Source organism: Haemaphysalis longicornis, unplaced genomic scaffold (genome assembly GCF_048455015.1).
Source record: "Haemaphysalis longicornis isolate Haplotype H1 unplaced genomic scaffold, Haemaphysalis longicornis Haplotype H1 scaffold_2, whole genome shotgun sequence".
NCBI lineage: Eukaryota > Metazoa > Arthropoda > Arachnida > Ixodida > Ixodidae > Haemaphysalis > Haemaphysalis longicornis.
Window position 1 is genome coordinate 158,923,013 of NW_027526295.1, and position 27,836 is coordinate 158,950,848.

Sequence of the window (27,836 nt, forward strand, 5' to 3'; positions counted from 1 at the left end):
TGATTTTTATATGGAAGTTCTTTTTTCTTAAAAACCTCCCTCCAGTCTTAATCTAAGACACTGCGCAAACCAAGTGAACACACGCACGGTCAACACACAAACGTAAAAAGAGAAACCGTAGAATCTAAGTTTCGTCACCGGAATCGAAATAAACTTGGCACCAAGTGAAGATCGTTGATGAGACGCAGATGATCAGATGATAACGGTGAATTGTTTTTCACCAAAACTGGCCTATCAGTGTGAAATTGGTTCGTAAATACGGCGCGTGCGCGGCCCTGGGAGTCACAAAACCGGCATGTAAAGTCGGGGCTTATTTGTCACGGCCGGTTGACGGGACAAACGCCGTGCCCTGTCATCACCGTTTGTTGTTACTTGATGACGAGCTGTCCGCCTGCTGGGGCTGCTGTCGCTGTCCGATTTTATCAATGGCTTCAAGTTCGCGCTGTCTACGTACGTCAAAAACGACCTTGTCAAATTTGGCGACACGTTTCTGCACACTGGAGACCGGCGCCGCCCTGCGCCGTGGCGTAATCTTGGGGCTGCAGCTGGGGTCGGGACCTTCGTCGTCGAAGTCGAACTCGTTCGGCTCCGAAGTCTTGGTTTCGTCCTCCGCTACAGCCCGTCGGTCTGCTCCTTCGGACTCGTTCGAGTGGACACTCGGCGACCGGCGGCCGGGACACCGCCACTCTAGCTCAAGCGAACCTTTCTCGGCCAGCGTAGTGTACAGTTCGACGATCTCCTCTGGTCTGGGCTCCCAGTCCGACGTGCCACCATGGTCGTCGCGTGGCGGCAGGTATTTCTCTTCGTCGCTGCAATCCACTTTCCAGTCTTCTTCGGTTGTGTCCATGATCGTATTTTTCATTGCGACTCCGGCACAGAAATACGGTATTGCAGTGAGTAAAAAGACCCAGAATAAGGAGTCTACGAGAAACTCGTACAAGGCGCCATTTTTGTTTGCCTAATCTACATTCGTTTATATTCAGCCGCACTATTACATTCACCGTAATCAAAACAAATACGTGCGTGTTGCATAAAAAAACTCAAAATAAAGATAATAGCAGATTATTGATTACAAATTTAATTTAAGCTTGATATTATTTTAAGTTTAGGCATTGTATACGAAACTAAAGTTTTGATGTCGCAGCCTGTAGGATTGAAACTACGTGAAGGCATCAATGGCCGCAGTGGGCTTGGTTAGAGACGGCGGATGGCTGATGACGCTGGAGAGGAAACTTTGGATCCCCGAGTTCAAGTAAAGTGTCTTTCGTTCTAAATTCTTCTCAGTTAATAAGGGACATAGTTTGTCTCGGCATAGTCTAGTTGGATTAACAGTGCGCTATATAACACATCCTAATTTGTCGCGCCAGTTTCGTGTTTGTAAACAGCGTCGATCGCTCGCGATGCGATGCTGCATAGTTTCGCTGCTACTAATTTCGTTTCAATCTGGTGGCCGTATTGTGCAAAGAAAGAGAAGAAAAGATAGGTAGAAGTTCCGAGCCCACAACCGAGACTTTCGCCTAGACGTCAGCGATCTTAGGACGCGCGTCTCGAAAGCTGGACCTTAGCGTCGGATGACGTACGGCTTGATGAATATAACCTCGTTGACCTTTCGGTCGGCGGGCTGCCTTTTTTGAGCGTGAGCTGGTCAGACGTCCCCGCACATTCGATTCCTCTACGTGACCTGCTCCGCGACATTTAACAACGCATTGATTTTTCTCCGTGATAGCCGGTGCTGTAGCGGATTCTGAAAATAGACCGCGCGGCCCGCTACTCAAGGAAGTGATCGATGCTATATATACGGTACACGCGGGACAAAATCAAATTTGGGCGCTCCGTGCTATTTCGGCTTTTCTCTCTGCGCGTTGAATGTTTTCCGCCAGTTCCCGCGCGTCTTCTCTCTACGGGACGAAGATTCCCGTAGCGCACCCAAGCTCAAGGCTGCGCGTTGCGTCAAGAGGCTTCCTGGAACCCAGCGTGTTGTTTCAGTCGCCGAGGGAGTTTACGTAAAAACCGCGCCAGCTCAGGCCAGTTACGCGCCTTCTCCGGTTACGGCCCACGCCTGCATGACTTCGAGCTTGCGCCGTCGTGGAGGAGCGAAGCCAATAAGCCCTCAAGGTTGCGCGGATGAAGGCATTCGCGCAGTCGGCGGCCGTGAACATCTGCAGGCCGAATCGTTAGCGCTTCCCGAGTGTGAAAGGACGAAGAACTTTGCCATTTGCTGCGCGCACAGGGGGTTAATTAAAGTTGCGCCGGATATGCTTTCAACACCACGGGCCCTCGCGTCGTGGTAGAGTGAATGCAATTTGCTCTTGGCACTCGCTGAGGTATTTGTTTGCGGGTAGCTCGCCTAGGCAGTGGAGAAAACCTCCCTAAGGCGCTTCGTTTTTAAATTAGGCGCGATCAGCCATTGTCAACTACAGTAACAAAAATTAATGCACCGGGAGAAAAAAAGAAGCAAATTACGTTTGTTTGTTTGTTACACAGTGTGTCCAAAAAGCACCAAAGAAATTCGCACCATCCTTCAACGAAGAGTGCGAATTTTGTTTAATCGGAACAAAAAATTTTGTTGACAATATTTTTCTGCTGTAAAAGTGGCCGTTATTGGCACGAGTTGTATTTGTGACATGTACTTTATCTCGTCATAAGTAGTGTGCAGAAAGTTTAACATTAATAGTGCTAGTGAAATAGGTGTATAAGGCGCCCCCGGCCCCACTGCTCATTACGCCCGACCAGTAAATAACAGCAAGAAAAAAAAGTGAGAAAATTTATTCCCCCAGCACTATCTCATGTATTAGTTGATACATAAACAATGTATAAGTGAGATATGTATCGATAAGACACATTGCATCTTCCAGTTTAAAGATACTTGGTGCACATGTCAAAAATTTTTCCTTTTGTGGGTGGGCTGAGTATGGGGAGTGAAAGAGGCAGCTCCGGGAAGTTTCACATGGTTTATCTTGTGCAGACCCAAGAACTCATACTTGTTTCTTAGTTGTGGAAACTCTGCTGCTTGATGCTGTAAATGGCCCCCATATTGTGGCACTCATCATTCGACCTCCTCATGGGCATCTTATTGTCTCATCGCGAGGCTATATACATTCCTTTATTCCCCGCAAGATGTTTACACACTCCATCATTTGCTGACGTAAAGAAAAACCTCATACTATCAAGCAGAGTGTAGCCTTGGTGATGCATAGGGTGACATATTTTACAATTAGTTAACACACAAGAAAATATTTTTAAAACTGTCACGTATTCGCAAAGCAAATTTAGTTTTTGGAGAATCTTGCCCATGCATGGCTATATCGCACAACAGAAAAAAGTCTGCGAATACAAAAGCTTCATCTTTGTTCTGGTGCTATTACAAAACCGCTCTTGTAATCCATAATCCCTTAGGTCCAGTTTTGCCGTGGTCTGAGTTCAAAGCTTTCCTACTTGCGAAAAAACTTTTGTGGAATGCCACATCTGTTAGCTGCCCTTGTTGGAATTCTAGGCACCCAGTCGCTGTAAGGCAATGCACTTTGTCCTTATTTGAAAATAGTATGCGTAACAATAGGTCTGCTCTTGCACCAGCAATGCATATTGTCACCAAGGGGCTACAATGGCAGCTTACGTATAAATGATGCATACTTTTTGTTTAGCATATCAGGAATGCCATGCAATATATATATATATATTTTTTCAGCGTATGTAACGCTACGGCACAAAAGTTGACATTTTGCTGTCTTTGATAAGGAATTGCTGATGCATGTTGGCAAAGTTCCTTCTGACATATTTTTCGGGTCTGTGCTACAGCAAACCTGTGCAAAAAGTAATGCTGCTTTCAAGGGCTACAGAATTGTAATTTTAGCGTTGCATCGAACATGCCACGAATAAAAATATTAAACATTGTTTTAAAACTGAGAAAAGAAAATGGTTTTGTTATGGGACACTGGTATGAACTCGAACAGCTTGTTATTGCGAAAGAGTTCAACGCAAGCTTTTATATATGAAGCCTGCAAGCTTTTTATGCCCTGAGAAAATAAGCAGGTACTGGTTTCTAAACCCTGAATAAAATGCATAATGTTCTGGTGTGTGCATCCTGAGTGTAATGTTGGTGTCTACTAAAGCCACTGCAGTTCACTGTAAAAAGCAAATCTCATTCTGAAAGGAAAAAGCATTGAGAATAATTACACTGTTTTTACTTTACTAAAGACGGCTTTGTAATAAATGCGACCACGTTGAGCAATGTGTTTGCTAAACTGAAACCGAAACTTCGCAGGAAGTCGATTCAGCCTAAACCTGTTGCCGTCATCTGCAGTGCAATTTCACTGGGATTGAAGGAGTCATCCCTGTTTTTTTAAGTGATCTTTGTTTGAAGGAAAACTGCCTGCGATAGCTTACTTATTCGCTATCAGATCGCTGTCTGTTTGATCGAACCTAGTTCACAGACAAAAACGCGAAGTACCCCCTGGTGGTTATTTCATCATTGAGAGGGTCAACATCTACTATCATGCAATCACAGCCCTTGTCTACTTTGATCTTATCAGCGCTGCTTAGAAGAGAGAGCTGTGAAAGGCGTGCGAGATTTCTCATGCTCCGCCAAGCACGGACCACATATGTTCCCTGTTTGCCTAGCACTTGAAAAAGCTGGCCTCTTCTCGAGTCCAGCAAGCGGTGACGGGGGTTGCTTTTGTGCTGTGGCCAGTTGCCCTTGCAACAGCCGGGCTTTCACTATGGAGCTGCCTCGTTTAAGGGCCGTTTCTCTCGTGCAGATACAATTGGAGAAGTTGAATACGTGCACAGATGAGATCAACCGGCTAGAAGTTGAGTTGGATGTGAGTACGGACGTCTGTTTTATTGTTACTCCTTTGTGAGTTTCGCCCTCAGTGGGGAGGAAACTGAGAGTCGACTTGCTTTGTCTGTGGTGGGCGCATGTCTGTCCATCATTTAAAGGGGTCATGAAGACAACGTACAAGTTTGGTGTTTTAAAAGGACTGCTTTGTGCCGAAGTTAGCTGTAGTTTTGTGGCAAACTTCAAGCAAATAATTGGGATATTAAAGAAAGCATATGAAGCAGTGGCGATTGCCTAGCCAGTTTATATGTGATTTCTTCATGTCGAAGAATCTTTGTTCGTGCGATTGGCAGCCACCCACCTAAAGCACCGCATGACTGGGTGATTGTAAAAGGGCCTCTACTTCCGTTTGATGTTATCACTTGAACACTAACATGTTGTTAACACACTAAAAACTATGTTTTAGTGCTGGCCAATATTACGTCACTCTTGCCCATGGCATGTCACTGTTGCGCAAAATTTGGGAGTTTTTGAACACTTCTTATGTTTTCTTTTTTGGTTAATTAAAAAAGTTTTTTGTGTCTGGACTGGCACTGAGTGAGTTACTGAGGGCTAGTTCTGTCAAACTAAGGAAAGATGTATTTTGTCTTCATGTCCCTTTTAAAGTCACCCTGTCTCTGCCTTTTACTGCACTAACTGCTGCAGTTGTGCAAAAGCGTACTTATTCTTCAGGCATTGTTCATTTATTGACGTTTAAATTCCTTCGGGGCACACAAGACAATGCTAGGTGTGGCTAAAGTGAGGGATTCTTACCGCGAGAGATTTCTTTTTCCATTTGCGGGCCTTATCTTGCCCATGCGTGTGACCACATTGAGCAGGTGTGTACGTCTATGTAAGACCTTCAGTTTGAAGTCGTTCGATTGTGTCCTGTACCTGTCCGTAGTAGCATCTGTGTCACATTCCGTTGTTGCAATAGATGACCAGCCTTCGGAATTGGAGTCGAGGCCTTTTGTTTTAAGGTACCAGTCATCAGTTGAGATCATCTCCTGTTTTAGCTTTATCCGCATTCTTTTCAAGTGCCCAGAGTAGACAATGCCTCTCTGATAGCACCTGTTTAGCACGCAGGGTGCTTTGTGACTGTTGCTAGAGGACAACTGCGCAGGGCATATTGGCTTATTTGCAGGCATTTTTTCTTCTTTGTGTCCTTTTCGAGGGCCGGTTTAATGGGCAAGAACATTTTGTTGCGGAGTTGCGTGGCACAAGTTATACTACTTTATTAAAAGCCCCTGAAGATTGACATTTTTTGTCTTCGGCAGGCAACAGGTTTCTGCAATCATGGTGCAAAGTTACATGATGGTGCAGTGTGTATTTTAATATTTTAAAAATATTCTTGCAGCAGCGTACATAAAACTCTGCGAAGAAAACTTTGACATCCACCTCACTGCAGCGGTACATAAAACTCCTTAAGCGTTTTAACTATTTTCAATTTTGTGTGCTATTGCACAGTTAGGGAGATGTCTTTTTTTCATTAGACAGAGTGACGGATTTGTGGGGTGGGATGTCTTGTTAACTGTATATGTCCACCTAGAATCCAAAGAATGCCTGCTTAGAGTGTAAAACATTCAGGAAGTAGTCTGTAAAAGGGTGATACTCAGCGAAGAGGAGGCAGTACATGTGATCTCGCCAAATATTTGTGGGCTCTTCTAAGCAGATAGAACGAAAGATGCAAGACAAGGGAAGGAACTTCTCTGATTGGTGACTGCAATTAAACTGTGTTCTGCTTCAAGAGGCTTGGTGGTATTTTTGGCCTCTTTTCTTTTGTGTGCCTTCCAGGCCCGTTAAACCACTACCCGAATTGTGGGCTGTGAATTGTGTGTAGTGGTCTGAACTGATTTTTGGTTCTGCTCTAAACGTATAAAGTTTCTCCTGTACCCCGGGCCCCCCCAAAAGGGTGAGAGCAGTGTTGAACGACACCCTCAGGGGCTGCTTTAATTTTTGGTTACCTGTGGAATGGGGTGGAGTGCATTCGGCAGGCATTCTCAGATAATGAATGGGAGCCTGCCACTGTCCCTGAAGAAGAAAGTGTATGACAGCTGCATCTTACCGGTAATCACCTACGGGGCAAAAACTTGGAGGCTCACTAAGAGGGTTCAACTTACATTGAGGATGACTCAGCGAGCAATGGAACAGAAGATGATAAATGTAACATTAAGGGACAAGAAGACAGTGGAGTGGGTCTGGGAACAAATGCGTGTTAAGGACATAGTAGTAGAAATTAAGAAGAAATTGACGTGGGCAGGGCATGTAATGCGAAGGCAAGATAACCGTTGGTCATTAGGGGTAACAGAGTGGATCCCTAGAGAAGGTAAGCGTGGTAGGGTGCGGCAGAAAGTTAGATGAACAGATGAGATCAAGAAGTTTGTGGGGATAAATTGGTCGAAGTTAGCACAGGACCGGGGTAATTGGGAGATTTATGGGAGAGGCCCTTGCCCTGCAGTGGGCATAGATAGGATGACGATGACGACAACGGCGATGATGATGATGTATGCCTCAGAGGAGGCAGTGTTCCAAACTCGTTACTGTGTTGCTCCACAGGATGCCAACTCCGCCTTCCGTGCCACTCTCAGCGAGTCTAGTCACAAGCTTCGCATCTTGGCAAAGAAGCTTGGGAAGTCCATTGAAGCGGCCCGGCCATACTATGAAGCCAAAGAATATGCGCACAAGGTATTTGCTGCTCACATTAGCCGTCCTTCGATTCATGTTCGAATGGTTCTCGTCCCTGTACCGCGCATCTCGGGAACCGGGGCTGTTATCATGGAACCGGGGTACTTGTGACCCACAGGCACAGCTGGAGTGCCAGCGGGCAGCGGTGCAGTACCAGCGGGCGTCGGAGGTGCACCAGGCGGCCAAAGAGACCATCTCGCTGGCCGAGCAGCGCTTCCTCTCCAACCAGACTCAGTGGGAGTTCGACAATGCCTGGCAGGAGATGCTCAACCACGCCACCATGAAGGTGGGCAAGGGGATGGGGGATTTGCTCTGTTCGCCCCTGTGATGTGGGAGAAATTGGTGTGTGCGGACATGTCTGCGCGCTGAGAGATGATTTCTCCTGGATAGTGGAAGCGGGTTTAAACTTTTCGCCAGAGCTTTTGTAGCATTTTGTTCGAGTGTTAAGGCCCTGTGTATTGTCAAGTATCGTTGCCCTAAAAAAAAAGTCAAGTTAGGGAAAGAAATGATAGGGCACTTGCATCTCAGTTCAGAAAAGAAACTTTAATAAGCACACTTTCTTTTGTTTTCTTTAAGCACTGGTGCCAATCTCCTAGATTAATTTTGAACAGCGTTAAGAAGACGGCGTCACAGGAAGACGTTTCCTAGCACTGTTCAAAATGCAACCTTGCCAACTAACTTGGCTTTCCTTACTCCTAGATTCAGTTCAGTGTCTCCATTATAGAAGTTGGGTTAGCAGACATGGCAGTTTCAACGAGCAATACTTTAAAATGTCATAATTTAGGCAAATATAGGCCTTCTGAAATTGAATGTTGCCTGATTGCGTCTGGCACCAATGTTGCAAAACATGTAATATATTGCGCTCTGCATAGCTTATTTAGCAGCTCTAGTTGTGCCTGTTGTGAACGAGGGGAAGTTCTGTTATCTGCCGACCTTTGCTGAAGCAAGTTTAAACCATCTGCCTCGCTTGCTAGGTTATGGAAGCAGAGGCGATGAGGCTTGAGAGTGAGAGGGAGCATCGCAAGCGGGCAGCCTCCTTCACCGAGGCAGAACACAAGGTCCACTCGCTCGAACGAAGACTCAAAAAGGACATAGCCAAGTCTAGGTGAGTATAGACGCCTCGTTCCCTCTGCGTGTTATGTAAAGCTGTCCACTGCAGCAAAATCTCTAATAATCTGACATTGACAACAACAGCAGCATACTAGGTTGTGTTTGTAATGATTGGCGATTCACTAAGGCGGAGCAAATACCATGTGCTGTGTGTCACTTATTGGTGTACTAGGACTTTTTTAATGCACTTTCTTGAGGTGGCTTTAGCTGTCCCTTGCCTTGATAGAGTTTTGCTGACATATTGTGCCACCCTGGCAACATTTCACTCTGTGGCTGTGTATGTTCAGAAATTATTCCAATTTTTTATGTACTAGTTTTAACAAAAAGCATTGCTAGGATTCATTAGTAAGTGACTTGTCAACTGTTCCTGCAGGTTGTATTTTGAGAAGAAAGCTGCCTTCCAGCAAAAGCTCCAGGTATGGAACGTTCTGTATTTTTTTGCAAAAATACTTAAACGCTGCTGTGAAAAAGTCAGCTTTTTTTGCATCTAAATATGCGTAAGCTGTAATAAATAACTAACAGCTACAGTGTGTTTTGTTGCTGAACAAATATTTTGTGCTTAAAGTGCTTACTTGTTTGCGCAGTGTTTTTATATCTGTTTCCTTAATTACAAATCTGATGAACTTGTCAACATGAAAACTCCTATTTTTGTTATTAAAAATTTTGCTTTACGTCTTCGAGTGTTGCCTGTAGTAGTTCCTGTTTCCAGGGGGCGGTGTATATAAAGTAGTTGCCAACCAATCAAACGAGTACTGTCATCCAACCACCTAAAAAAAGAGAAGCAGGTCATGAAATGACATTAACTGTGTGTGTCTGAGTCTGAGCTTTCCAAACTTGAGAAATAATAGCGCAAAAGACAGGACGAAGGGACACAGTACAACAGACGTTCCTGTCTTTTTCACTATTGTCTCTTAAGTATGTTCCACCAATGCACCCACATCAAGCTCGTGCTGCTGAGCTTTGCAAGCGTTTCAAAATGGGTTTTAAACGTTCTGCAAATGGGCAACTGTTTCAAAACAAAAAATTGCTTTTCCCATTATAATTTGTCACACGTGAATGTTACTAGCCTTGTAATTGCCCACACGGGTTTAAATTGCAGGTAAACAACTTCTTCTTCATACAGCTTTTTTTTAATGTTTATGATTTCCCCTCATGACTTTGTTCGAGCAAGGATCTACTGCATGTTGACACTTTTGGCCTCCCACATCCTCCCTGATGGTGTTTCACTGCTTCCTCTTTTTTTGCCCACTCACAATTGACGGCTGCCTGTTATGTAACTGCTTGTGATGAAACATTGTTGCGCCAAACTCAACGCCAAGGTCCCGTGCTGTGCCAACCGCTGTTCGTCTGTTCTCCCTCTCCCCTGCCTGCTCCCGTGGCAGGAGATCAAAGGCCAGGTGGAGGTGTTGCGCAAGGCGGTGATCCAGTCCAAGCAGGCGTACACAGACGCCCTGCACAGCCTGGAGCAGATCTCGACTGAAATCCACGAGCGGCGCAAGGCCCACTTGCCGCCCAGGGAGCCGGGGGTCGGCGCCGAGCGGAAGACGCCGCCAGTCTCCAGCGGGGACGTTCAGCACCCTGACCCAGGTGTGTGGGAACTCTGTTCGGCAACATTCCGTTCCAAAATAGGTGCAAACCCAGTACTTTTGGTGCGATGTGGAACTTAAATTAATTTAAACACGTTGATATGGCACATCCCTCCTCTAAACCGCTCTCAAAGATATTAGACCACTGCCAGGTTCGGGACCATAAAAAATTCAAGAAGAAACTCTGTAAATGAGGCTGCGGTTATATTATACCCGCAACCCAGACAAAATACTACAACAACGGACAAAGACTGCAAACTAACTTTGGAGAAAAGCAGTAAATGCAAGAGCATCAGGTGACAAAACGGTGTTGTCCTGCACAGGAAATGACTGCTGCTGTGAAAAGTAAAAGAAACCTACAAAATTGCTGGAATTAGTAGCAAAGTGCGTATGTGGATTAATTTCGATAAAGTAAATCAATTGGATTGTAAAAAAAAAGGTACATTGGAAAACATCTAAGGTGCTAAAAATACGAGGACAAAAGCAGGCACTAAACGACAAATGGGGCACCAACTTTCAACTATTTATTCACCTGAAACCACGTTATTCATATATGACGAAAAAAGAATACAGCTAAACTAACACACGTTTTTTTCCTAAAATAATGCACCAATTAGCTGAGCAAGAAGTTTTGTTAAATTGGTACATCGGAGTTCGTGTGAGAATAGAACCCAGGTTTCCAGCTTGGGTGGCGAGTCAGCACATTGCCTGCGGCGGAAAAAGAGTAAGCCTAGCGCGTACAGTGCTGACGTCATATTGTGCAACAGATGAACGTAATGAAATGTCAGTAGGACAGGTGCACCCCAGTTGCAGAGAACTGTGGTTCTGGGGAGGCAGTGGCATCTGCTTGTTATTTGCCTTGATTCGAAACTGTTCAGATCAAGTGATTTATTGCCTCGTATTTACTCCAAATGAGGATGTTGCTATTCGCACAGGCCTCGAAATTAATTGCCTAGTGGCTTTTAGCAAAATGGGGAACTTAAAAATGAAGCTTTTTAAGACTAGTTTTCTGGCAGACTGCTCGCTACTTTACACTCAAGTGAAACGCTCGTGTGTAAATGTGGTTGATTCTTCTTTCATATACAGCTGCAGTGGTGCTACGAGTGTTGTGGAACACCACAAAGTGTTAACTCCTGTGACCAAGATGGTTGCATGTTGCAGTGTATGCAGCAACAGATTGGACTTCTTCCCTTTTATTTTCTTCGTTTTCATTAGCATGTGTTGTTTTCTTGCATTGGTGGGTAAAAAAAAGATTGCTAAAAAAGAAACAAAAAGTCTATCTGCCATCCTACTTGGAAGTGCAAGCTTACAATGGAGACAGCAGCAAGCGGGCGACTCAAAACACCTTACATTGTCGTCCTCGTGCTATTGTCTCCATCACAACTTTGCTCTTTCAAGTACAATCATGTTATATAAATTCGTCCAAACAGCTGCCGTTGCAAGTCTGTTCAATGCCTCATACTACTATTTTTAAGCAAAAAGAGAAGGAAGAAGCTTGAAGCAGTCGCAGCTTCCTTTATTGGTCAGCGTCAAATTTTTCAAATTTGAGGGCTTTACCGTGTCAAAGCTACACTGGGCTATGAGGACTGCTTTAGTGGAGGGCTCCGGATTAATTTTGACCACCTGGGGATCTTTAATGGGCACTGAAATCTTGATGCAGTTACTGTTGGTCACTGTCTAACGCTTTATTGTTTGCTTCTCTGCACTCAGCAAATTTCGGTGTGTTCGATCCAAATCTGTGCGACGAGCTTCACCTTTTTTGTTTTTCTGACATTGCGAGGGTAACAACATAACTTCTGATGTGGTCTTTTTACTGCTGTCTCACGCTCTGCGCCCGTTTTGCCGCCCCTGGCACAGCCGAGCTCCACTCGCGGGTGCTGGAGGCCTCGATGAGCCTGCTGCGGCAGACGGCCGCCTCCTCCCGGCTGCTGGACATCCCCTGCGGCGGTGACGGGCCCTGCTCCTTCTCCAAGGCGGAGTCCGAGTCGTACGGCTCGCTGGGCTCCTCGCCCTCCAACGGCAGCACCCTGTCGCTGCCCACCGACCTCACCAAGACGGCCATGGGCGACATCTTCACGGGGCTCAGCCTCGAGGACTCTCCGGGGCCGTCTTTGGTCGAGGTGAGGGGCGGGTGGCTATGTCGAATTTTAATGGCAGAGACAAAGTGGCCATCCGGATTCATATGTTTGAGCGTGTCGCTCACTCCTAATGCGAGATTGGAACACTAGCCGCTCCGTCGGAGCGGCTGGTGTTTTGGTCTCACTACTCGTTCCTTACTAGCCGCTCAGTCAGAGCGGCTATACTCGGTGACAACTTAAGAACAGCACCGGAAGTTGCCCCTGTGCCTTATCACCGTAGCCGCCGGATGTTTCTCCGCGCGGCGCAAGTAGGGCGTTACTGGGAATGTTTTGAACATAGCGTGAGCCGTTCCCGTGATTTTTTGGACTCAATATGCTTATAAACGACTCCAGTGACGACAAACAAACTGCGTGAGACAAGGCAGACAATATCACCCATTCATAGCAAACCCCTTTCAATACGCGTGCGCACTGACGTCACGGGTCCGGCGCTTTGGCGGAGTGATACACTACATGAGGTGGTGCCGTTCTTCAGTTGTAACCGAGTATAGTAAGGAACTTGCCTTACAACAGCGTGTTACTTTTACAGTGAAGTCGTCTTGCGCTAGGTTTTGACCAAAAGTGCAAGCACCTATCAGGTTGCGGCGGCAAAAAATCACTTGCGCCGGCTCCAAAGCTAGTGTGAAATGCCCTGTGGCTCTTAATCTAATGTAGGTATCTTGAAAAAAAAAATTATGCAAAAATTGGGTCACTAGGACAATTCTATCATTTTGCTGAGTTTTATTTACCTTCAGTTTACAGTGAAGTTGTAAACTTTACAGGTGCTGCCGATACATGGTCATCTACAGACGAAAACTACGGTCATCGAAACTATCCCTAAACAAATTATGTAAAAATTTACTTAGAATTAATTCTGAAGAAGTTATGTGCATGTGTCAATGCAGTAAGTCACCATACATTATATCTGATCCACCAATACAGCCTCGTTAGCCTTCCATCTTCAGAGTAGTGGAAGGGCTCTAAATTTTTTTGAGACTATGCACGTACAGCTGTACATTTCACCTCACTTTGTGACAGAATTCACAATCCCCCCTTCTGCACTCTACTCATGGTGCCATTGCCCTGTGTGGGGATCTGCAGGTATTTGTTGTTTTGCACAGCGCATATGCATGCTCGCACTCGTTTCTAATGTGTCTAAATTATGAATGACGGGTGCCCTCTCACATTGAAAGAATTATTCCTTTTCTCTCTCTCTCTCTTTTTTTTTTACTACGGCCGATGAACCCAATAAGACGTGACTGTTTACAATGCTATAAAACCCTCGTTTCTGCAGCTAATCCTACACAGCAGATGTGCTGGCTTCAGTCACAATATTTTTACTCGGGTATTGGGAAAGAAGCGCTTTATTCTCAACCTGGTACAGTTCATTCTGATTTTCAGTGCAATCAGAAAGAGAGAGAACAATCCCAAAGCAAACTGTTGTGCTTCGGAAATAAAGTGGATAATTACTGATGTGAGACTGTATGTTGCAAAGTGAGCCTGGGTGGGGGAGGCCGGATGAGGGACATATTGGTTGAGCAGAGTTCTATTTGAATCGCCAATATCAGCAGAGCAACTCTCATTGCCCTATGAAGCGACTTCGCCGGATGGGTGCTCTCAATCTGTCATTGACATATACCTGCTCCAAGCTGAGCAGATTAACTTGTTCCAAAACTGTTCTTTATGTGCCTTGGGAATTTGAAATTTTAATGCGTAGCATTCTTTGACACGCATTCTCTGTCAAACGCTCCCACTGCCAAGACCGTGTAATGCTCTGCATTTGCACAAAAATTAATAATTGGTGGAAGAAACACATTTAATCGTTATAACAGCGTAAATGGATATGATTGGTTGAACGAAATTTTGAAAAACCAGAAAAAAAAAAAATAATAATAAACATTCTCAAAAAATGAAATGACAAAATCAGAAATATGCATTGCGTACATCTCCTCAGAAAAATGCTCACTAACTTGGCAAAGCCAGGAAAAGGACGTTGGAAATATGGATAAAACATAGCAAAAATGAGCAAACCGTGTAACACCCTGCATTTCCACAAAAATATACAATTGTTGGCGGTAACACATTTAGTCCCTATAGTAATAGCAAAAATGGAGATAATTGGTTGGGCAGAATTGTGAAAAACAAGAAAAATGAGAATAGTAAAAATACAAATTTTACAAAAATAAAGTGACGAAAGCAGAAATATGCATCTTGTACATCTCTTCTGAAAAATGCTGTCTACATTGAATCCAACCAGAAAAAGACGTTGGAAATACAAATTAAAGAATACCAAAAATGAGGCAACCCTTCAATACGCCTTGTTTGTGCGCGAAAAAATGTAATTAGCGAAGTAAAGGCACTTGAAAGATATAATTGTGGAAGTGTACATCACTGGAGACAAGAAGCAAAAGAAAACTTGGAAACAATAAAATAGCCCAAACTATTTAGCTACTGATAGCCAAATATTGCTGTAAAGAACTTAATGTAAACAAGCGGTGTAAGAATGCTATGAATTAGCAGACAATCTCTGAATATCTGCATATTTTATTGGTTGCTTTGTGTACTTACTAATTCCTTTTGCAGAAGGAATATTAAAATTGAAACTTATAGCTATCTGCATTAGAGTATGTTGCTTTGTATATGATATTGTTTGGTAGTTAAAAGTTCAACCTTATTCAGGGCATTGGGAAGTACTTTTTTTGTGCTGAGTCAGTCCCAAGTGTAATAGACTCTTGGTGATTCAACCTCTGATATTTGGTTAGATAGGCAAAGAATCAAATGAGGCCAGTTCAAACTATGTAGCTTTATACCCTGGCAGGACCTGTAAATTCAATTCTACTTAACTGTGGTCAAATTAGAACATTACTGAACTTGTATTTCTGTAGCAGCAAAAAACAGCTAGCGACACTGGCATAAAAGTTTCTGGCATAGCCACGAATGTTCCTGTTCAAGTCTCGATCAAAACCAGCTACAGAAAGTTTCTGCACATGAACTGGTCCTATTCTTACGGTGTAAACTGATCTCGAACTGAAGATATTTCCTGGTTGTTTTTCGTCTCTTGCAAAGGTTGGGGGGCGCCAAAGCCCGGCACTGTGGCCTCCAGCGAGCATGACCACATTTCTTCGACCTTCCCTCTCATCCACCGGTGCGCCTGCTGCATTCCGATCCTCGGCTCCACCTAGGATCTGTGGCCCGGACGAGTTTGAGGAGGTGGACCTCAATGCGGAGTAGTAGGAGCCTTTCCCCAGCGCACAAGGCTCTGAAGGGGAAGGGCGGCTAATGGCTACCGAGCCACAACCAAAGTCAGGTGAGATCCCAAGGGTTAGAGAGGTGCAGAGAACCTGGTCGATGTGACCCTCGTTCAGTGTTAAAAGAACAAGCCTTTGAAGACTTTTGCCTATAAAAAGCGCTATACAAGCATGCGTATCATCGTCATTAAATATCGTTCTCTCTGTCCCTCTTTCTCTCTCATTCAGCTTCACTTTTAGCCAAGAAAGACATTTCTTTAGCTGAAAAAATGCAAGAAATATTGAAAAACTTAAAATTTTGTGTTGCAGAGACGTAATGCAGGAAGGAGTGATGTATTACAGGTCAACACGAAAAGCATAGTTGTCAGTGTGTGAACTGCACATTAGCATTCAAGTAGGATAGTCAAACAGAAGTAGGAGACACACCACAATCAGCCAGTTACCCGCCGCAGTGCCTCAGTGGCTAAGGCATGCTGCTGCGCCGGAGGACATGGGTTCGGTACCAGTCATGGTGGCTACTTTTCTGATAAAGGTGAAAAGGGAAAATGCGTCTGTGTCGAGATTTTGGCGTGGATTAAAGATCGTTAGGAGGTCAGAACTAATCCAGAACCCTCCGTTGTGGAAAACCAGCAGACAAAGGGCCGGGACGTGCAGAGAGAACCACGAGTTCTATTAGCGTGACAGCAACCACAGCTTGTTTGACGAAGGTAGGTTCCAGATGAGGGTCGACGATTTTCTTCATAATCACTTCAAGCCATTTATGGTCATAATTTGTGTACATCACACCTGTTCGTGTCACTGTCTTTTTCTGGCCTTCTGCTGAACAGACGAGTTTTCTGTCGCTTCCGAGGGTGCGTCTCTTTGGTGCGCCTAATCAAGGGCTTCAGTGGCCTCCTAAATTTTCCGCCTTCATATATCTGAAGCGCATCGTAAGTTACGCTTTGGTTGGTCTCCGTTGTTAAGCATCTTCTCTGATGCTGCTGTTTGAGTATGGTCTGGTGAGGCGTCACCCGGAATGGATTCATTAATGGGGTCCATGATCAAATAGGACGGCGTCAGTATTAAATGATGTGGAGTTCGATTAACTAGCAGTTCCTTCTCAGACTTCCTCATGACTGAACAATCTGGAGATGTTGGATAATGCACCATTAGTACGCTGAAATTCTGTTTTGATACCTTGTTCTAAGCGCATCGTAAGCTGGTTCTGGTGTTGATTATAATCTCCTCTCATTCAAAGCGTGTAATAAATTCTTCTTTGGGACATTGGGGAACTATGTTTGGCTCAAGCTCTTCGTCTAACAGGTTCAGCTTAGCTTCGTGTTCGTGGAGTCAGTAGAGAAGGTTTTTGAGTCCTAGGTCACTGGAATGTGGACAGTTCATGGCGGAAAGGGCTTTGTCCCGAATTTTCTGTATTAATGCACAAAGTGCCTGTTGTTTCATGGTAGAAACGTTGATAGCACGGGGCTTCAATAAACTGTCCTCTTTTTCTGCGTCGGCCATCCTATTTTTCCAAAGTGTAAAGATGTGGCTCTCGGTTCACTCATCGAGATTCCACAGCACGTGATGAGCTTACGCTGTGGTCAACATTTTTCATGGACCCGTCAGTATGTAGGCATGTCCATCAGCATTGGTTGGGTCTCTGGCCTCCATCGGCCCTGAACTGAATGTCGGACATTTCCAAGTCGTCGAACAGGTTTCGATCCCCCACTGTTCCTCCGGCCTTAGCACATTCTGCTTGGAGTCATAAAAGACTGTGCTGCTAGTCTTGTTGGTATCTTGGGTTGGTTCTATTGGCGTCCCTCGCAAGTCCCAGTTTTTGCACTGCTTACGTTTATTGTCGAGGTGATCATTTTGAGGGTCCATCGAAGAGGGCAAAATGCAGACCATGCATTTAGGAATCGAGTTGTTACGTGCTGTGGTTGTCGCACCTTGAAAGGTCCATCCAAATATAGTGTTGATGGCTGTCAGGCTTGAACTGGTCCTTTGGCATACTTCTGGAGTCATGACCAGCCACATTGGGCCAGCTCCTATTAACACGCTGATGCCAGGTGTCCCATTGCCCTGCCCGAACTTATTTATATCCGTGATCTCTCTTCATGAGTTCACTAACCTCTGCACGTAGGGTGCATTGGTAGTACCTCCGTGAATGTCCAGGCAAATCTCTGGTACCTGTTTAACATCCAAAGTGTATTTCAAATCGTTCTATTGGCTCTGGAATGTGATCCTGATGATCCGGTACTGTTTTCTAGCTCTATTAGATTTCTCAAAGGGGTTGATAGACAGCGCGACTTCTCCTACAAATGGTAGCATCAATTTCTTTGACACATTGTCTCAAATAAAACCTTGCCGAGTTCCACAGTAAATTAGTCCTCGTAGAAAGCTCCTTTTTTTCCTTGTAGATGGCCTAGACTCGAAATGTCTGCAGAAGGACGGTCTCATCGGAGGTGGAATTTCCCGATGTGTCTTCAGCATAGTATGCTCATGCAGCACGTGAACTGGATACCTGAGGCATTGGCTGCTTAGGACACACCGGGAAGCAGAGTGGTGAAGTGTGGCATCAGTTGCGTTAACGACAAACAATTCTCCGGCGACAGTCTGAAGCTCTGTGTCCTCACATCAAGCAATGAAAGCATTTTCCATCGCGTCAGAGAAAATCTTTTTTATCGTCTCTGAGACAAGAGATGTGCAGTCTTCAGCTTGGTGGTTGGCATCGTTAAAGAAGCAATCCAAGACATTGCTGTTGTCTGAATTGTAGAAGACTGATACGGTTGGAACACGGCGTTTGTTTGAGGAAATACTTGGTTCATGTTGTGGATCATATCGTCTCATCGAACAGTGAGGAGTGAGTGGCAGCGCATTTCTCGCAGCGTTCAATCTCGACGCACAGAAAATTAAGGACGTTCTGGAAGCACTCATCGGCTGAGTCCATCTGTGAGGAAGTTGAGGGAGACCTTTTGTGAGCTTTCTTTCGATGGTAGTTCACTATGATGTTCTGTGGGAAGCTCCTCAGAAGGATGTCAATGAGCATAGAAGCGTACAAAGTAGTCGGTACGTTCAATGCTGTGAGACCTCCAATTTGGCTCATCACATTGTCATAAAGCTGCAGTGTTGGATGAGAGGAAAAAAAAAAAAACATCTAGCAGGGATTGTAGCTGGTATAAATAATGTTGCTGAATTCTTTTGGTGTTGCCAAACCTTTTGCTTGAAGATATCTTTGCCAGCTTGATAGCTAGCCTCTGTTGTCGGCTAATTTGCTACAGAAGCTGCTACTGCATTCCCTCTGAGGAGGGTCCACAAATAGTGGAACTTCTCGATTTGTGTCAAATTCTCGTTGCTGTCGATGGTACCTTCAGGTAGCTCCCAAAAGGGTAACCACTTCATGATGTCACCGCTAAATGGCGTTATCCCAACTGACGGAAGCTTAGGCCTGTTGAGCCTAGATTTCAATCGTGCAAGTGGCATCGCGCTATTTCCAGAAGCTCGTTGAATGGCAGCCACATTTCTTTTTGCTCAATCGTAGTTTTCAGCATAAAGACTGTGGCCAGTATTTACTCTTCTATATGGGTGCAACACTGAATTTTTGCTCCCAAAGATTATAGCGGAAGGTGAAGCTCAAGCTGTGTGTTAACTCTTTCGCTACCACGCCTATTCAAATCGATCAATTTGATCGATACTTTGGGAGCGCCTTTTCATAGCGTTCCAGGCGTTGCTCGAACAAGTAAAGCTGTTCGGAGCTAGATCGAAAAAAGGCCTTTCAAAATCAGTTTTTTTTTTCATTTTTGCAACGGAAACGTGATTTTTGACACGCTTTTGAATCACCTGGGTGTGGGAAAGGGGCGTGGTCATCGCGCGTCACTGCTACCAACGAAGAATGCGTGCCACTCGTAATTACTCTGCACCAGCGTTTGTTTTTTGCTATCATTGCGTGAATGGTGAACCAGCAAACGATTTTCAATCGTCAGGTTCGCGCTCTGACAGTAATAATCCCAGAAGTCGGCTGAAAATGTCAAGCAGTGCCTGGTTGCAAAGCTACTTTATGATTTTAGGCAGTTATATTGACTTTGCGCACGTTGTTCTAAGTTCTGTGGTAGTTCTACTTACCCCAGGACCATTCGCGAACAGTTTACAACAGTTTCGGTTTCGTTTCTGCATCGCGAAATTCATATTTAGGGCTACTACGCAGTTACCCAACTTCAAGGCTACCTGCCATGGCGCCTGGAGCGTCCGCAACTGATCCTCGAACAAAGCACGCCACTCCTGATTTCGCCCCACCCTAACCCGATTTCTGCGATGAGAACTTCAGATGCAAGTCAAAAGATCACACCCAGTCGCCAGATATCTGTTCCGCCGACGACAGCGCTTCAAACCGGCCTTACACTGCCAGCTGTTCGCCTTCCAGTTTCGTTTCCATGCGTGGGTATATCCGGGTGTCTAATGTTGCTGCTTAGTTGAACTGTCTATTCGGACAGAGTCTGTTTATCTATTTGGACCACTCGGACAAAGGTCCGAGTGGTCCGGATCAGTCCCAGGTTTCAGCACCAAGGTGTCAGATAAGTCAAGAAAAAGACGAGGGTTAGGTGTTCTCCGATGTCGCCACACCTACTACTACTTACTCTTTATTCTCTACGAACTGGAGGCCATTGCTAAGTGGCCTCTTCTTTCTCAACAGTCTCCACTGTGCCGCGCCTTATAGCCCAGTCGTAGCTTCGGTGCGTTAAACCCCCTAATCAATAAATCAATCAACAATCGCCCAGTCATTTTGGCAGCCACCAGTTACACAAACAAGATTCTGTGAAGTTTCCAGAAAGTGGCTGGCGTGTTGCCACTGCACGATGCGTTTTCTTTGATATCTCAGTTACAGTCCAAACTCGATATAACGAAACCTGATCTTACGAATTTCGCGATCTAACGAACAAATTGGGATTCCTCGGCAGGGGCCTATACGGCTCAATACTTTTATGAACTCGAACTAATGAAACAGATTCTGCGTCATTCCCAATCTAACGAAATATTTCGAGAAATCGACATTTTAAAAATGAGAAATTTTGAATGTTTTTTGTTAGAACGTCACGAAGGTTATTGCATCACGCCAGAAAAAAAAATCGAGGCATCTAGTTTCGTTTTTACGTAGCTCTATGAGTTAAGCTCAGCAGTCCCGTGTCCGCAGACGACAACGTCCCGGCCGGCACGCTTTCCATAACCTTGAAGGGAAAGGAAGCCATCAAACATGCCGCTTTGTCTCGAATTGCATTGATAAAAAAGAACCTCAAGAGCACCCCGCATGAAAATTTGGAGGAAGCTTTGTTTACGTGATTTGAGGATATGAGAGCCAAGAACGTTCCGCTCAGCGGGGAAGTGGTACAATAAAAAGCGCTGTGTCTCACGCGTCTGCTTGGATGCGACGACTTCAGGGGAAGCCCCGGCTTTTAGAGTATTGCTAAACTCTCGGCAGGCAAGCGCCGCGGCCGCCGCAGTTACGATGCCATGGTAGCTGTTGGGATGCGCCTCCCTTTATAGGTGCTATTCGTTGAAAAGTTTACCGGTCAATTTCTTCGCCTGGCAACACTGGAACCACAGACATGGCCGGTGCGCCAAGGACACAGCGCGGCTTGGGCCACTGCGTCCACACGCCGAAGAAAAAAAAAACACCGGTGTGTGTCATCTGCTCTGTTCCAATCCGATTCTAAATGGTGGCGTCAACTGAGATGTTATTAATCGCACTCACATTGAACTTGAGGGAATACTGTGCGTTCGACGAGGTTGATTTTTTAACATTAAACAGTCATGTGTTTCACAGTCATGCTTAGCATGGACAAGCACCGCCATTCCGCAGAGCCCGACGTAACGAGTGACGGCGCACCACGGCCGGGCTAGAGCGGCGGTGCGCGCTGTGTTGATACGGCCTTCGCAGCGGTGGCGCTGAGAACAATGCAGCCGTCTTGGCGTGAAGTTCCGCCACCAACGCGTGCACGCGGCTGCTCTAGCCCGGCCGTGGGCGCACTCACACGGTTGCATGGAGGAGAAGAGGGGTGCCTGATCTGCGGGCTGTGCGCACATCGCCTAGCAACAGACGCTTGGCCACAGATATGGTGGCGCACACTTGGTTGCCTGCATGCATTCCGCTCCATTGAATACCGGCTATACGTCGAATTTATGGAATCAAATGCTTGTTATATGACAGTCCCGATTTTACGGAGTTCTCGATATAACTAAATAATTAGCGCTTTTCCGGTGACATCGTTAGATTGGGTTTCAACTGTATTTGTTTGAAGTTCGTGATAAAATTGGTATCATTGTTATCAGGACAAGGCAGTTTCTTTTCTTTGTTTTGAAGAACCAAGCTAGCTTGTATTTTGTCTTTAGGTCTCTTGAGCTCATACAAATGGCTGCTGCAGTCATTACATGGTGCACTAAATTGCACTAACGTCATCTATTTCTGCTGTAAAAGTCAGTAAGCTTTCATTTGAGTAAATGTACACTGGATAAAACTGCTGATTTTAATTTCTGAAGGAATGTTCTCATAAAGTGTGTTAACCTTGCAAAAATACATTCAGTAAATGCAGAATCTTAGCTGTAATCCTGGCGTGCCGTAGCGCTTTAATTTTTTTTTCTTTCTGCTTTGCAGGGTGGCTACACGCGTCCAGTTGCCGCTTCACACAGGGCTTCCCAATGGAGAGTGGGGTACCATATACCTACTTCACTCTTTAGCTCATCCACTGACACTTTATCGTAGGTTTTAATAACGCATCGCACAACCAGTGGTGATTCCACGTGGCAGCAGAATCTATCTCCAGCGCCGCTCATTTACCACTGCTGATGAAGTTAGCGTCGATGTATTCCGTTACACGTCTTGTTATCGGTTAGCATTTACAGCTCATTTGGTTGCCTGTTTCATCGGATACTTGTTTTTTTGGGTGCCATGAATTAACACCCAGTGTTTTTCTTTCTCGGCTGAAAGTGTGTATCTCAGCATCGTGAATTGATTATTTGGCTGATTTAGTGTATAGTAGATTCCAGCAAGGAGCAGTGTTGTTTTATATTAGTTCCCTGCTGGTGTAGGCAGCACTGGCTTTAACTAGCCTTTTTTTTAAAATGATGTCTCGTTATGTTGGCCATGATAGCTGCTATAGCAGGAAACATGGTTACAACATGAGAACGAGGTTCGTGAGCCCCATCTTCAATCTGCTTCTCAGTTACATCTAAGAATCGCACAAAGAGTGAATGGTTTTGTTTGTTTTGTTTGCATCTGAAGTTAGTTAGGCAAGCCAGCAAGGGTTGAATGCAGGACTGCGACTGATCTGTAGAGACAATGAGTGCATGTGGAGTAGTATTTTCTTCTTCTGTGTGATATTGAGGGGCAGCCTGATATGTCCTGAAGTAGGACTTTGTGTACAAGCTGCTATGTTCTACATATTAGCCAATTTTCGGAAGCATTGCGGTGGTCGATGCATATTCTGCAAAAGCGCTGCTTGTAGTGTTCAGAATACTAGGCGTATTGTATAATGCAAGACCTGCGAACAGCGTTCTTCGCTGTGCGTTATGCTTGATCTGTCTCGAGCTGCCGCTGACGCAGCCGAGAAGTCTGTATAGTTTTAGTTGATCTCCTTTCATGGCCTTTTTTTTGGTGGGACAATAGTGGGTTTAGATTCACTAGCTTGCAATCTTTTTGTTCATTAAGTTTGAATTGCGCGAAATTATTTGCAACACACATTTGAATTTTGCATGACGGTGTCCTACCTCTCCTCTATCTCTGTTTTGCAGTGAAACTCGCTGCTTTCTAGTCTACAGTTTTGTTTTAAAAATTGCATTCAAAGGTACTGCTTTATCCGAGCTGATCAAATATTGCTTGTGAAACATTAGATTTTCTTAACATGTTTGGCAGTATTCTGTTTTTCATCGATGTCATTATTCCTTTCAGTTGATTCATGTTTTAGTTCCGTTCACGCTGCAACAATGATCCAGTGGTTGTCTGGGTGGAAAGGTTAGGTTTTTGTAACTCTTATTGAGATTATGCGGTGTTGTGCTTTGTAGACGTGACTTTTGTTCAGAATCTGTACACTGTACACGTTCCTCATTAGCCTTGGGTGAGAATTACCGCGTAATTCTGTAATGGTAGCGTGCTTGTGGTTATTCCGTGGCTCTTAGTGTTAGGTGCGTGTCACCTGTTAACAGTTGTTAGGGAGCGAAAAATGCTCAATGATCATGTAGCAAAGGATGCTCAAATACAATGTGAAGCATGTGAAACAAATGTTTCTCGTCACATTATTTCTCGCATTTTAAATGGAGTGGAGACATTGAGTATGCCACTTTTATTCTAGTAGTAAATTCTATGCTTGGTTCTGCAATGTTGTAAGTTGCAATAAAAATTGGCGGGGTTTTCTTGGGGCAAAATGGAAAAACTATGTTCTCATTGCTACACAATAATAGATACAAATTTATAAAAAAATGTACCTTTGGTTAATTACAATGTTTCCTAGATAGTATGCTGAAGCTTGTTGATTATCTTTGATTTGAGCTTGCTTGCAACAGGCATAGTGTGCTAAATAACTGTGTTATAAGTCTGTCTTGCTTGCTGTTATCTGTTTTTAATATTGGGTTTTAAAGGAGCCATGAAGAGAAAATACAACTTCGTTTAATTTGAAAGAACTAGGATTCAGTATCTCACTCAGCTCCATTACAGCCACAAAAGATGTTTTTTAACGAAAAAAAAGCAAGAAGTGTTTAAAAACATTCAAATTTCGCGCCACAGTGACGTGTTATGAGCAAGAATGACGTCATACGGGCCAACAATAAAACATGATTTTCAGTGCGTTAACTGCACGTTAGCATTCAAGTGATGCGGTCAAATGGAACTAGAGGTCCCATTACAGACGTCCAGTCATGTGTCGTCGCGACAGGTCGGTTAGGCGGCCGCCAATCGCACAAACAAGGTTCCGTGACGTCATAGAAAAGTTGCGGGAAATTGGCTAGGGGGTCGCCACGGCCTCACACGTTTTCTTTAATATCTCCGTTATTTGTTCGAAGATTGCGATGATATTGGTCTCATTGTTATCGGGACTAAGCCGTCTTTTTAATAAACCCAACTTGTATTTTGTCTTCATGGCTCCTTTAAGAACAAAAGTTCTTGTTTCAATTTTAGTGCTTATGCCTTCTTTTTTAACCTTTTTATTTTTTCATAAAGGAATGCTTTGGGTTCTCTTTTATAGACTAATTAGTATTGGCCTGCCATTGTGGCTCAGTTGTCGGCATGTGATTACTGGACACGGGCCGGGTGGCTGGTTCGATTCCTAGCTGCACTGTGTTTTTCTGGCATTCTCCCGAGTTTGTATAAATTAATCCGGAACCCTTCACTGCGGCGTCTTCACAGCCCAGGTGTCGCTTTAGCACGTGAAATTATTTCACACTGAAAGTGATGACATCTCTCTTTGCAAGAAACTGTACAACTTGTCTGAAAGTTTTGCAATTTTTCTTTCTTGCGACTTGCGCACTTAAATTGTTCTCTCATCCCGTGAATGAAATGCCTTTTTTCGTCTGTTCAGTTGTGTTGACCAAATGCGGATGGAGTTTCCTGGAATGTGACAGTGTGAATGTGTAAAGGAAGGGCTTGCTGTTATGCGCAACATGTTTTACAAATGTAGCATGCTGCCGGGCACCTTTATTTGTCTGTGAATGAATTTTAGGTGTATTGCATTTGCTGGAATGTCCTTGTAGAAACCTATTTTCTTTTTCAGTTGCTCAGGTCTTTTTTTTTTTTGCTTAACTTCAGTCGCTCATATGCTTTGCACCGGATGGTCTTCTTGATGAGAGTGACTGCTGACCCGGTGATTAGTGGTAGTTTTACAAAAATTAAGGTACTGCTCTACACATGTGGATGGAGCTGGTTGAGTATAGTGCTGGTGCTAGTAGTTATGTATACTATGTTCTGTGTAATGCACTTTGTTCTGCCTTTTTTGAATGTACTGAATTGAACAACTAGTTAGGACGAGAGTAAGGCTTGTGTTCTGGATTACTGGCATTTATTATTTTATCTTTCTTTTTACCCAAGCTGTACAATGCGTGGTTCCGCAAAGTGCGCAATATGTGTCAGTTGTTGATTGTTCCTTCACTGTCACTCAGAGCTTTTTAGACAGGAAAAGTTACTTTCTAGATAGAAAAATTAAGTTTGCTTCACTGATGTCGTCGTTGCTCTTCGCAAAGCCATGTTGCAAATTCCTGTTAGATGATGCTGGCGGAATTGCAGCTACTCCTCCATGCATTTCTGCAGCATCTACATCCGTGTGATGAAAAAGTTAAATTGTAATTCTCAAGTGCTGTTGTCGAGCAAAAAGAAAGGCAGAATTCCAATTGCGATGCTTCTCACAACCACTTCATTGCTGGAAGCATTAGAAAAGCTTCAGGTAGCTGTGATTTTGTTTCTTAAAAATGAGAGAAAGCCAAACATGCACACGGATCACATTGAGGGGTGTACGGGCACAGCATTAAGAAGCGCTCTTTCTGCAGTCAGACATGGACCAATGACCAATGCATGACCAGAAAGGACCAAAGTGCAAGATGTTTCCCTTTTTTAGTGGTGGTCGAGGCAGTCGGGTAGCACGTTAGTGGGGTAACATATTCCTGTGCTCACAAGCTGCGCCATTGAGTGAAAACACTCCACCAAATTAAGCAGAAAGTAAACTTCAATGACCTTTGCAATCACTTTTCAGCTTGGCTGAAAAGTGTGAATGAAGTGGCTTTAAAATCCAAGACAGTCATTTCATGCCTGTCATTTAATACGTGTTTGCGCGTTTCTCAGCTAAAAAAGCCCATAGAATTATTTTAACGCAGAGAATTACACAAGTATGCAAGAAAGTTCACTTGCAGAGTACAGGTCAGGTGTATTTTCGAAATACCGTTAAGGATTTTCGCTCTTAATTTCTGTTACAGGCTTCGGGAAGGAAATGTGTGGGAGCACTGCTGCTTAACACTGCTTGAATCTGCTCAGAAGGCTCGTGCTACTTAGAAGTGAGCTTTGAAAAACTTCGCTGACATCGATGCATGTAATAGTTTCCTCTAAAGCTTGCGACACCACTACATTGGCTGGTATTTTTGTGTGACTTCTTTGTTGAGGCAAAGAACAGTATTTTATAAGCAAGCTGTGGAAAGCTATTGCTCTCCAACCCTTGAACTTTGAAGGACAAGCTGCACTTACCCGAAAATGCCAACACCACATGCATGTATTTTTGGAAAAACTATGTGTTGACTGCAAAAAAGTTACGAGCCGGTATTTACATAGCGTTTTTGAATGACTGGGCAAGGAAGATCTGGCACCCAAATTGTTCCTGAGGAGGAATTTGGTGGCCAAATGGTTAAAAGAATCGAAATTGTAAATATCTGCACAGTGAGTATGTGAAAGTGTGACAAGTACAAACTCTGACGATTTGCTGTTGCTGTTGTTAGCATAATGATTACTCCAGCTTCTTGAAGACACAGGTTGCTGCAGAATGTCGCTCACAGATGATTTTAGGCATGTATGTGTTTTAGGTTGCCAAATATTTCACTTTATCTTGCGTCTACACTTGCTTTCATAATCATATGCACAAGCAGCGAAACGAATGAGGGGCTTACGCAGTAATTGTAGTTGACTGTGTATTGCAGTATGCAAACACCTACAGCTCTTATTAATCAGTGAGAAGAAAAATACGGAGGCTTGTTAATCCAGGTTGCAAAGTGATTTGTACTTTTATCGACACAGGTTTTCGCAATTGCAGTATCATTGCATGACTGTAGTACTTGCTGTGTGGCATTACGGACGGGAGCAAGTCATATTCAGCATGTTGAAATCAACAGGAAATGAATTCTCTTCCATCCTAGCATGTGCCCTGTTTTAAAAACATACTTGTGTAAGTTAACTAGCACTCCGTATTATCCTTTGTGCTTCCATTTCTCAGGTGTAGTGTGCAAGAGGAGCCCTCGCATTTTACTGACTGTTGTATATGCATGCCTGTTTCATCCCGCACGTATGGTCTCGGGCTCCCAATAGCGTGCCAGGAGCAATAACCTTTAGTGGTCCTGTATTGTACACTTAGTTTTGAACTCCTTGAGGCTGCGAGGACGTCCGAGATGTGCATTAGCGCACAGTTTGTTGTACTGTACAGCAATGAAACGCACACTGCACCTACTTTGCAGTCTGTTGGTAAGAGGCGGTGTTCATCGGAAGCGCTGCGTGAAACTCTTTGCCGTCCTCTTGAAGGGTGCAAGAATGTTTGGTCTTTTTGACTAATAAAGTGGTGCCTTTGAA

At 44.3% G+C, this 27,836-nt stretch overlaps 2 protein-coding genes across 3 annotated transcripts; one reads left to right on the forward strand and one right to left on the reverse strand.

Annotated features, from left to right (window-relative positions):
* On the reverse strand, positions 1-954 carry LOC144169389 (PAXIP1-associated glutamate-rich protein 1-like). Its single transcript, XM_077698510.1, has one exon. The coding sequence runs from the start codon at positions 860-862 to the stop codon at positions 356-358; it is 507 nt and encodes a 168-aa protein (XP_077554636.1). The 5' UTR covers positions 863-954; the 3' UTR covers positions 1-355.
* LOC144169388 (SH3 domain-binding protein 5 homolog) lies at positions 672-27,836 on the forward strand. 2 transcript variants are annotated; one of them, XM_077698509.1, is made up of 10 exons: positions 672-793; positions 4,755-4,817; positions 7,370-7,498; positions 7,617-7,784; positions 8,473-8,603; positions 8,982-9,024; positions 9,991-10,195; positions 12,052-12,314; positions 15,378-15,618; positions 22,185-27,836. In XM_077698509.1, the coding sequence occupies exons 1-9, from the start codon at positions 773-775 to the stop codon at positions 15,540-15,542; spliced, it is 1,188 nt and encodes a 395-aa protein (XP_077554635.1). In that variant the 5' UTR covers positions 672-772; the 3' UTR covers positions 15,543-15,618; positions 22,185-27,836. The 2 variants fall into 2 exon arrangements, with proteins under 2 accessions (XP_077554635.1, XP_077554634.1); XM_077698508.1 differs by lacking the exon at positions 672-793 and adding an exon at positions 1,145-1,252.

Coding starts and splice junctions, on each gene's coding strand:
- LOC144169389 (XM_077698510.1), bottom strand. CDS start 862: ATGAAAAATACGATCATGGACACAACCGAAGAAGACTGGAAAGTGGAT.
- LOC144169388 (XM_077698508.1), top strand. CDS start 1,208: ATGGCTGATGACGCTGGAGAGGAAACTTTGGATCCCCGAGTTCAA. Junction 9,025..9,990: donor CCTTCCAGCAAAAGCTCCAG/GTATGGAACGTT, acceptor CTCCCGTGGCAG/GAGATCAAAGGCCAGGTGGA. Junction 12,315..15,377: donor CGGGGCCGTCTTTGGTCGAG/GTGAGGGGCGGG, acceptor TCTCTTGCAAAG/GTTGGGGGGCGCCAAAGCCC.